This window comes from Oreochromis niloticus, linkage group LG23, assembly GCF_001858045.2.
Source record: "Oreochromis niloticus isolate F11D_XX linkage group LG23, O_niloticus_UMD_NMBU, whole genome shotgun sequence".
Lineage (NCBI taxonomy): Eukaryota > Metazoa > Chordata > Actinopteri > Cichliformes > Cichlidae > Oreochromis > Oreochromis niloticus.
Window position 1 is genome coordinate 11,076,348 of NC_031986.2, and position 11,354 is coordinate 11,087,701.

General features: G+C 44.3%; 1 protein-coding gene across 5 annotated transcripts in view; it reads left to right on the forward strand.

Annotated features, from left to right (window-relative positions):
- LOC100694310 (sodium- and chloride-dependent GABA transporter 2) overlaps positions 1 to 8,950 on the forward strand; it is a 31,381-nt gene extending 22,431 nt beyond the window's left edge. For all 5 annotated transcript variants that reach the window (XM_013268955.3, XM_005450035.4, XM_025903140.1 and 2 more), the window contains exons 9-15: positions 879 to 1,003; positions 1,730 to 1,842; positions 1,941 to 2,078; positions 2,177 to 2,279; positions 4,527 to 4,627; positions 6,871 to 7,041; positions 7,142 to 8,950. In XM_013268955.3, coding sequence (XP_013124409.1) covers positions 879 to 1,003; positions 1,730 to 1,842; positions 1,941 to 2,078; positions 2,177 to 2,279; positions 4,527 to 4,627; positions 6,871 to 7,041; positions 7,142 to 7,279 — 889 coding nt within the window. In that variant the 3' untranslated portion in view covers positions 7,280 to 8,950. The remainder of the gene's footprint in view (positions 1 to 878; positions 1,004 to 1,729; positions 1,843 to 1,940; positions 2,079 to 2,176; positions 2,280 to 4,526; positions 4,628 to 6,870; positions 7,042 to 7,141) is intronic.
- Positions 8,951 to 11,354: the final 2,404 nt, after the last annotated feature.

The following is an 11,354-nucleotide window of genomic DNA, read 5'->3' on the forward strand; positions in this document are numbered from 1 at the left end:
TTAAAGAAAAGCCCTCACTGCCATGTTTCCCACACTGTAGGACTCCCACACTCACACACACACTCAGGAAGAGCCGAGCACTTGACTCTTGGCTTGTATTTACAGTAACAGGACAGATCAAGTCCTCAGTGGGGTTGTGTTCTGTCTTTCAGTTTTCACAGGGTGTTTTTTGTGTTCAGTGCAGTACTGTGCTAAACTCTTGAGACACCCTCTGTATATACTGCTTACCAGGAGCCAGACTTCTGTGAAAGTTTTTTGAGTAATAGTTCTCCAGGCTTCTGAAGGTCTTTCACAGTTCTTTCTTTGGACAATGGCTGCTTTTTCACTTATTTACAGTCCAGTCCTAGGACCCGACCATTTTCACAGGAATGTTTTGAATCAAAGATGCATTCAAACATAAAAAGACAACTAACTCAAGAATGAACCAGGATTGTGACTATATAGACAGAGAACGTAGCAAAGAACCAATTTTGTATTGTATCTTAAGGGAACCTTGTTACTAGCCTCCTGCCTGTTAGACTATTAGACCTATTAGCCAAAAACTTCCATCTTCACATTCAGGGAAGAGCTTTTATACTTCAAGAAGCCTGGAGAGCTACTCCTGAAGACTACTTAAAGAAATTACAAGAAAGCTGACTAAGAGAGTTCAGACTGTGTGAAAGAATTAAGGTGGTCCTATCAAATATCGACTTTCAAGCTTGTCAGAATTGTACAAACTCCCTTTTTGCCTCATATCCTGGATTTCCATGTATGTTTGCATGATTTTACCATTCGAATATAGGGAAATGAGGGGTGGCTCAAGACTTTTGGACAGCACTGTATTGAAATCAAATTAGTTAACTCAGATTAATTTTGTGTGTATTTATGTATTTTTCCAGGGACTCTTTTAAGCTGTGCCTCCTGAACAGCGCCACCAGTTTCCTGGCAGGATTCGCCATTTTCTCGGTGCTGGGATTCATGGCTGAGGAACAAGGCGTGGACATAGGCACCGTAGCCCAATCAGGTGAGAGACCGTTTTCGTTCAGGACACAGAACTGTCAGCAGACTTTCACTTTGTGGTGTTTTGCGCCACAGGCGAATTTAACTCTTAATTTAACTGTTAAAGCATGAGGAGGAAGTGTGAAACAATCAGAAGTGATAGTGATCCCAAAACAGGTTTTATCAAGATGCCCTTGTGGTGAAAATAATAATACAGAATAAAATTAGTCACTCATACCAATCCAGTCTTTACGTCTGACGTCATTAGCCTGTTCCGGGTCCAAACTGTGCTTTAGGTCCCAAAGTCAAACGAACACTGCAGCATCACTGAGAGTTACAAACTGTCTAAATTCTTTCATCTTAAATAAAATAATCAGCGTTCTGCTCTACCAGGTGTAACAATTAAGTTTAACATCCAGGCATCCATGAAAACAGAATTTATGAAGTTTAACGGAGTTCAATGAAGACAGAAAACTAAACAGCGGTGATGTTTGTAGGGTTACTGAAGTTGGACTAGCTGGTATTTAATGATGTGCTTCGTGGTGGCTAGCTACACAGACAACCCACCCATTAATAATCACTGGCAACAGTGGGAAGGAAAAACTCCCTCTTTGAAGGAAGAAACCTCTGGCAAACCCGAGCTCAGCTCTGAGTGATAATGTGATAAAAATAGTAAATATTTTCCATTATTTTATGTCAGAAGAAACTTGTATTAATTGTTTGTAATATCTTTGGTCGATGGTCTTCTCAGGACCCGGGCTTGCCTTCATCGCCTACCCGAGAGCTGTAGCCATGATGCCCGTACCCCAACTCTGGGCTGTCTGCTTCTTCCTCATGATCATCATGCTGGGATTGGACACACAGGTAGATGCAGACTAACACCCTCGACAAACTTGTAATTTCTCTGCACTGGCGTTGCGTTCGGTGTCATGGAAACACGCTGACACACGTGTATCGTGCAGTTTGTGAGCCTGGAGGCCCTGATGACATCAGTGACTGACCTGTACCCTCACCTGATCAGACGAGGTCACCGCAGAGAGCTGTTGTTGCTGTTTGTCTGCATTGTCTGCTTCCTGGTTGGACTGGTCATGGTCACACCAGTAAGTCACACCGGTGGATGATGTGTTGTGTTGGAGAAGTAGCCTGTTTTTAATGATTTGTACTAAACTGGTTTTTCCGTCTCTTCTGTGTGGTGCAGGGTGGGCTGTATGTGTTCCAGATCTATGACCATTTCTCCTGCAGTGGAGCCAGTCTGCTGCTTCTCTCCATCTTCCAGTCTCTGGCCATCGGCTGGGTCTACGGTACAAATCCCAACTCTAGCCTGCTGCTCGACCTTTCGTCACTTGTGTCCTCATGATTCTTCCTTCCACTCTATATTTCCCATTCCTTTTTCTCTTCTTCCCCCTTTTCCTTTTCCTTCCTTTTCTGATCATCTCCCTTTTTCCTCATCTCTTCTGTGTGCCCTTTTACTTCTTTTTTCCTTCTCCTTCCCTTTCCTCTCCTCCTTTTCCGTCTTTATCTCATCTCCTTGTCAATCTAAGCTTTCATTTCATTTCTTGCCATCCTCTTTTCTTGGTTCTTTCCTTTATCTTGTTTGCACTCTTGTTTTGAATTCTCTTTTCTTTCCATTTTTTATCTTATTTTCCATTTTCTTTGATTTTCCTTCTCTCCACTCCTTTTTCCTGCTTTGGTCTCCTCTCTTCTTGTTTGATTTTTATTTGCTCTTTTCTTTTCTTTAATGTAGCGCTGAATTTATGGAAAAATAGTGTCCAAGTCATTTCTACTAGTCTGAGTTTAATTAAATTCAGTTGGAGCTCAGGCAGTAGGATAATGAGATTATACATAATCTTAAGCTGGTTGCTGTTGTATAGAAAATAAAAAGAACTTTTATCACTAATGAATATAAGTCCTCAAATCTGATGAACACACACTCACACACACAGTCTCGCTGTCCACTTCCTCCCCTCCTCCGGCATTCCACTTAGAGGCAGTAGACAGTATATTAACATGGCTGCAGCTACCCACTGTTGTAGGGAGACTGGCTCCTAGCCAGGCCCCTGTCTGTCTCCTCCGGGCCCTAAATCAGCCTCCGGGCCCTGTCGCCTCTCAGTCTCAGTCTGCTGGCCCCAGGGAGCCCCCACTCCAGCCAGACATGGAGGTCTGAAGCATTCACAAAAACACTGTTTGTTTAAAAGTGCAATGGAGGGAGTGTTTTATATACATACATGAGGACAATGCAGTAAACGCTCAGTGAGGTTAGACAGTTGACTTTAAGTGTTAGAAAAAATATATGTTGCCTTTTCATGAGATAAAAAATAGGCTGAATACTCCAGCAGAGAATGTGTTTGTATGCGTGGGTGCTTATGAGGACCAAAAAGCCTGTTTTTATGGCTCTCCTTGAGTTGAGGAGAACGGTTTTAAGTGGACTGGGTGACACAGCGTTCACAACTCAGCTGCACCTTTTCCCCCTTTTTACGGCTGTGGGAATTTACAGTTTTTTAAGGACTCTGATGACCGCTAACACTCCTGTACCGCAGGTTATGTGGCCCTGGAGGGAACGGTTCGTGAGAGACAGCCAAGGGGGGCGTGATTCTTAAACTAGCAGTGAGAATGTCTGACAGTCTTGTACTCGTTTGAGAACGGAGCAGGGAAATAACTGGAAATTTACCACCAGCAAGTGGGTGTCATGTGTCCTCTTTTTACCTTCTGAGGTGGAGTAACTGAAAGAAAAGCTGCAGACAACTTCCTCATCCGACTCTCCCGAGATTCTCCAGCTTTCATGTGTCAAAATTGCTTTAAGCTTATTGAGTAAGTCATTGCAGTGTGGTGGTTTGTCCTGTTTCTACCCCTCCCTGAGCCTGGTTCTACTGGAGATTTCTTCCTGTTAAAAGGGAGTTTTTCCTTCCCACTTTCGCCAAGTGCTTGCTTAAAGGGGGTCGTCTGATTGTTGGAGTTTCTTTTTAATATTGTAGTTGTTCCTTTTCTTACAGTATAAAGCATCTTGAGGTTGTTGTGCTATGGTGGTATATTAATAAAACTGAATTAAATTGCAGAGTATGTGACAGTTTGTGCTCCTCCTACTACCACTCCAGACAGAAAAGAAAAGAGCTGTAGGTACTGAAAACATTTTGCTCACTTTCTTAAGCCTGCAGAGAAAAGCACTAGTGTGGATGTCAGGAGGGTTTTGGTGTGTGTCCTCAGCTTCACCAGTATATCTCAAGATTGCAACAAAATTCCACACAACTGCCCAAAAGGATAAAATAACATGATGGCATTTCATATCTGAAAGGTCAAAGGTCATTCACCATGATGTCAGTGTGTGAGCGTGGACAGACTGTAAACAGCAGCTTGGCTGTTTGTCCTGTGCAGCGGTGATTTCAGTTATACTTTATTTTTCTCTCCTTTTTTTTTTTTGCTTGTATTTTCCGCTCTGGCGGTGAATACCAGCAAGAAAAAATGTTCTCTAAGCACAGTTGGCCACCGTTGCCAAACCATGATGTGAAACTGAACCACAACCAAACCTCACTGTGTTCTTGTTTTGGCCACAGGAGCAGAGCGCTTCAGCGCCAACATCAGGGATATGACCGGCAACAGCCCTCTTCCTTTTTTCAACCTGTGCTGGAAATACTTGACCCCGATCGTGTGCACTGTGAGTAACCTCCACCCGCTGACCTGCATTCCACCTTGTTATGAGCTGTTTGCTGTGAAATAGGATGTGCATTAGCACAGGTGTGGGATTTCATGCAGATTCCACCTTCCGCCTCTCAGGAAAATATCAGGGTCCATCTGTGTGCCACTTGTGTCTCTCTCTATCAGTGAGGTTGGCTTTTTATTCCACCACCTCCAGAGCAGAAAATGAATATGAGCTCCGTTGGCAGGACTCACTAAGCACTGGATGCGAGCAGTTTCCAAAAGAGTTGAAACGCTGTTTGACATGTAAATGGAAACTGAATGCAAATAATTTCAGGCTACATTCAACTGAAACAGAAGAAAGACAGCATGTCAAAAGTTATTTGGAAAAATGTATTGTGCTTTTCATTTTGATGCCAGCAACACATTCAAGAAAGCTGCAGTTTGGGGCACATTTCCTGCTCCAGATACTCGTTTTTAGAAAATACTCTGGAAGTCTTTGGGAATTACCAAGACCAAATTGCTGCTACGAACTGTTCACAGCCTGCTTACCCATGTTTTTGTTTGCTAATGCTCCAGATCAGGGGTGCCCAATCCCAGTCCTCGAGAGCTACCGTCCTACAGCTTTTAGATGCATCCTTGGTCAGACACACCTGAATCAAATGAATGGCTTGTTATCAGGCCTTTGCCAAACTTGGTGGCATACAGAAGAGGTAATCAAACCATTTGATTCAGCTGTGTTGGAGTAGGGATGCATCTAAAAGCTGCAGGACAGTAGCTCTTGAGGACTGGGATTGGGCACCCCTGCTCCAGATGTTTTCGATAGGTGACCGGTCTTGACTTTGGATTGGTCACTTACAGCTGTGCCAAGGTGTTGTTATACGAGCAGAATGTGGTTTGACATTTTTGCTTGGGATTATTGTCCTGTTATCTGACCCAGTTATGCCAGGATTTACCTGTTAAACTGAGGGCCTGAAATTTGAGTTTAGAATATTTTGTTATATAAGTTCATGATCAACTCGATCACTGCAAGGAGTCCAGTCTTGTCAAGCCCAAATCATCACCCCTCCACCACCGTGCTTGACAGTTGTTATGTGCTGATATGCTGTATTTCTCCTGCTGTGCATCACAGTCAAATGTCTCCACTTTGGTCTCCTCTGTCCAAAGGACATTGTTCCAGAAGTCTCGAGGTTTGCACTCGGCTGCTACCTTCCCTGTTAATTCCTATGGAAGCAGTAAGGGTGTGACCACATGTGAAAACTCTTTTCACATGATTGTTTATGCACTCGCAGCATTAACAGTCCCATCAGTGATACGATGGTTTAAACCACCCATTCTGTGCTCAGTAATGCACTCGATAACATCTTACATGCTGAGGTTTGAATCGTGCTCTGAAAACAATGAATGTTTGTCCTCTTTAGGATGCAGAGTCGGTGCTTTCCAAAAAGTAGTTCCAGTCTTATTTAGTCAGACCATCCTTAAATCAGCTCTGGCCCAAAGACGGCAGCATCGCCTCTCTTGTTTATAGAATTGTTTTGTTGTTGTTTGGTTGTGAGGGTTTCTAGATACTTTCTGAGGTTTAACTTGCAATTTTCAAGTATTTCTAAGCCTATGAAGTGATTTCCACTACAGAATTGTGTCTTTTTTTTAATGCAGCGCTGCCTTAAACCATAAAGATCATCGGTTTTCAGCCTTGAGTCATTTAATGATAATGTGTTTGTTCTTTGAAATTTTATGTTGAGAAACTTCTTTGTTTCTACACTTGTTAGGTTAAATATGGGCTTCAGCGTTTTGGAGATCACCGCGTTCTGGTTTGATCTGCATTTTACGACCTTTCCCAGGGTAGTTGGGGTTTCTTTGATTTTGGCCACGTAGTTGTAATTTAGTATAAAAATATAATCAGCAACTATTTAAATTCACACACGTTTTTCACAGATGAAAATCTGAGAGAGGTACTGCATGTTTTTATTGTGCAGCAGAGGTGTTTTACTGCCTTTGGACAGTGCCAGACTCTTTCCCGGTCTCATATTTATTGAGAGCATTAGGAGCCATCTCATCGACCGCATAACAGCAAATGAGTAAATAGCCACCTGTTCGTCTACATCCAGCTGCTATTAAAGGGGCTCTCAGGGAGGGTTTTTATCGCTGCTGCTGTTTAACTGGGAAACACTGATTTACCATTTTTGGCCTAAAATGTTGTTAAAGACCAGTCTAAGCCTAGACTTTTAGTATTTACCCCGTCCTCCTTTCTCTCCTCTTCAGGCCACATTTATATTTTCCCTGGTGCGCTGGTCACCACTGAGCCTGGGGAAAGGACTGGTCGCTCCAGTCTGGGCCACCACGCTGGGCTGGATCCTTACCCTCTCATCCGTTTCTCTGCTTCCCATCTGGGCCATCTACGCCCTAGTCACTACCCCGGGAACCCTGACACAGGTGATACAATGTGTTTTTTCTGCTGTTGGATGTGAAACTGTCTTGTGCCTTTAATGACGCTGATCCACAGTCAACTAACTGCAACCTTTCTATCCCGCAGCGCTTCCAAATCCTGTGCAGCCCCGTTGAAACCCCGTCACTGACCTTCCACCACCTCTCCAACCAGTCAGCGATCCCCTCCAGCCCCAGTCTGCCTCTCACTGAGAAGTCAAGGGCACCGTTAAAAGAAATCATCTAGGACAAGATGACCCGACAGACACTTAACAACAATGTAACAGTGGCTGCTGCTCGGCCAGTCGGGTGTGTCAGGCCGGAGGGTCAACTTTAGAGCTAATGCTGCTGGATACCAACAGAGGGGCTGGATCCTCATCAGTCTGTACTTGTTGACTAAATATGTTGTAATCAGCTCAAAAGGTGATCCTTCAATTACGGGCTCTCTGAAGGAATTCAGAGGACGTCCACATCATCTACAACAGCCTTCATCTACAGGAGCATTCAGATGATAAAGCTGATAAATTTTCCACATATTTAACTTTAGATGGTTATTTTGAATTAGATCAGTGAAACTGTTAGTTTAAGTAAACAAAACTAGACAAGAGCTACCTGAATGCACCATCTAGCTGCTATTGGAATAGTTTCTTCAGGTTGGAGCTTTCTACAGAGGCTCCAGCCCTGAACTGGGACACAGTTTGTTTAATCTTTTGCACCAGACCCACACCCTGCCTGCCGGAGCTGGTTATTGTAAAACAGCACACCCTTCTGGCTTTGAATCATGTTATCTCTTTATCTGCTTTTTTTTTCTGTTGTGTCAGTTTATTCACATAATTGAGGACCATATAATTACAGCTTCTGCTGCCTGTCTGCGCGCAGGACGCAGCTAAGTAGCTGCGCTAATGTTCCCTTTATTTGCCAGCAGTCATACATACATAGAGCTATACTCTCTATGAGAGCCTGAGAGATTACCGCTTACGTTAGCATGACTGCTTTGCTTTGGAGTCCACTAAAAGAGTGCATGGATTCGTTGGGGTGAAGGTATAAACTGAAATGACTCCATGAGTCAGGCATGTTATGCAGTAATTTATAGGGATGGGTTGTTTTTTTTTTTTCTCATGCTTCACCCTATCATGGCATCTGAATGGTTCATAACACGTCTTACCCTCAGACCAAGTAGAGAAGGCATTCAGTCAGGTCCTTTTTATTGTTGCCAACGCACAAGTGCTTAACTTGAGATCAAGTGCAGCGATCGGTTTTTATCTATTACACGTCTTTGTTGTTTAAAAAGTTAATTATTGTTGTTTTTGTTTGGGGGTTTTTTTGTTACTTCCTGTTGCAACTGTGCAGTTTTTATAAAGATTGGAGGCATTATTTAGACAGCTGTGCACTGTAGAGAAACATGCATACAGTCGGCATGCACTACTGCTGCTGCGACCGTTTTGTCAGAAAAATGTATTTGACTTTATTTTTTAATTTCGTGCATCACTTTTGAGTTGAAATGTTTTTAGTCGTTCGACCTCTTCATTGTGATTTTCTCTGCGTGTGACCGTTAGACTTCATTGAATGCAGCGTGTAAATGGCAGTAGAGATACGTGTACGACATGGAAAACTAACACCGGGAGCCCGATGAAGGAATGTGTTCACGACTGTCAGAAAGGCTAGTTTAACAACTTCAGTTCATTATGTTTGGACTTGAAATGTAAATCAAGAACATGTTTTAATTATTTACACTCTACTTTCCCTCCTGTTTTTTTTCCTATCACTGTTCAGCCTAGTGGAGGCGACGTCTCCAGTAACTTACTGTACTTTAGGACACAACGTGTTCTTTACTGGAAACACTTCTTCTTGAGCAATTGTGATGTGTTCAAATGCAGCATATTCAAAGATATAAAGAGACTCTTATGGAAACTTGAAACTGCTGTCATTCAAACCTGGATGTCTTTTTGATTGACTTCAGATTAATCCAAGTGTGTCATCATCTCTGTTTACAAGTGTATGCATGTGCCTCTTTATTTTGAAATCCTCCATCTGTACTGTTATTTTCTTTTCTAAATGACTATATATTAATATATATATATATATACATTGTGAATATGAGCGTTTGTGTCGACTGTTTATTTCAATTCGTGTGAGAAGCCACGTGTGTGCGTGCAGGTGTGTCGCCGGGAGGCCCCGGGAGGCATCGCAGTCTCCCTCAGTGGGGCAATAACAGATGCTGAGGCCACTCCTGGCTTCTACAAGGAGGGTGGATGAGCGGAGGCGAAGAAGTGAGGAGAGAGGTGGAGGAAAAAGGAACAAGCGCCGTGATTGCTGTTCTCCTCATCCTGATGCGAATTGCTGGTTTAACATCCGTGAAAGGATAGAAGTCAAGGAGAGATGGAGTGTGTGTGTGAGGAGGAGGGGGAGAGGGTGTCATGGAGACTAAAGAGGGAGGGAGAGCAGCAGCGGGTGGGGAGGAATTCAGACAGCAGCACTTAGACAGAGTCCGGCGGTTATGTAAAAGGCTCGGCTTGTCAATTAACTGTATTGGATTCCCTCCCCTCGCAGCCACCAGAGGAAGCGGGTTGGTCCTCCACACACACGTGGCTCAGCACGAAGGGTTCACAAACACACATCTCGTTTTGGTGACGTGCAAAACTGAATGCAGCCTCCTTTTTGCACATGTGATCCGGGTTACTATGTAACTGTGGGTGTGTGTGTGTGTGCAGGAAAAACGGGGGCGGGTTTATGTCCATATGGTTGCTTTGGCATACGTCTCTGTTTCACATGATGTGGATTAAAAACGATCCAGTGGGCTGAGTGTGTGAGATTCAAAAGAGGAGAGAGGAAGAGGGAGGGAGGGAAGAAGAGAGGAGGACGCTGCAAGGATGCGAGCCAAAGCATGTGTCTGTGCGTTGTTTCACTGGATGCTTTGAAAGATGCTGGAGAAAAAGTTGGTTTCTGCTCAGGCTCACTGCCACCAGCTCGCAGCTGCAGCACTTTTTCATCACACGTATTTAAAAAATTTAAACATTTTGGCCACATTACTTCCCGGGACTAGATATCTGAAATCCTGCCCGTGCACTTACAGGAAAAGTCACATCTCTGACACGTTGACTTGCAGAGATACTGGAAATAGACAGCTCTCAGCCACACGAGCACCGAAGGTCCGGCTTGTATCAAAGATCCTATAGTCACACACTTTTTGCTGCAATACACTTGACAGCTTGGTGTAAAGTAGAAGCACTTGGAGGGGGCATTGAGATGAAACTTGAGGACACGGAGGAGAGAAAAAGGGGGCAGACGGGGCACGGGGGGGGGGGGTTGCATAACAGCTGGGTGATTTGGACTTGAAGTTGAGCTTGATATTGGATCCACTGAGCAGCGGTGGTGCTGTCTTCAGGTCTGTGGGACTCTATAGCACAGGCTTTAACACTCAGCAGCAGAGCCGTAACCAAGATATGAGGAGGTCGCGAGCCCAAGTCCCCGACTCAGCCACCCCCACTAAACACACGACTTTCCACACTTTGTAACAATTTGTGATTATTCTCTAAATATTTAAGTTGGTCATTTACAAGTTTTAGAAAGTAAAGCGCTCCTCAGTGTGGGATGTTTGGTTCAAATGTGGATCGTACCATGGTGGGATTTGACAGGGGGGTGTGCCAGGGTTTATGGTGGCGGCGCACTGTGTTCCCATTTTGGGCCGAGTTTCCGCTGTCCGCCCACATGACCCCCACCCCCCTCACGCAGCTGCGTGCCAGCCAGCACTGCCCACACCGCTCAGTTGTCCAGAAAGCTTTTGGATTATGGCTCTTTAGGAGGGCTGACATGCTCTCTCACCGTCCGACGCAGCAAAGTTGAAATGTAATATCTGTTCTCAAGTTCTGCAGAGAGAAGGAAGAAGAGTAGGAGGGGGGGAGTGTATCCACGAAGAGAGGCCTTCCTCTCAGCACACAGGCACACACTGACCTCCCCCTTCGCTGGTGTGTGAAGGTAATAGCTGTTAGGTGAGTCAGCGAATGAGCAGTGTCTTGGAAGACTTTTTTTTCTTCTTCTTTTTTTTTTTTAAAGAAAAGCCACTCTCCTGTTTGGCTGCCCTTTGAGAGCATGTTTGTTTGTGCATGAGTGAGACGTGGTGACTTCAGCCCCAGCAAGAGGCTAAATCCCTCTCAGCACACAAGTATGACATCCCATTGGCAATACCACACACACACACACCAGGCCCCTGAAAAGGTACAATAAATAATCAAGACAGCTCCTGGGGCAGTATCGGGCACAGCCACACACCTGCAGAGTCACACACACACACACACTTTTTTTCCCCTCCCACCACCTTTACA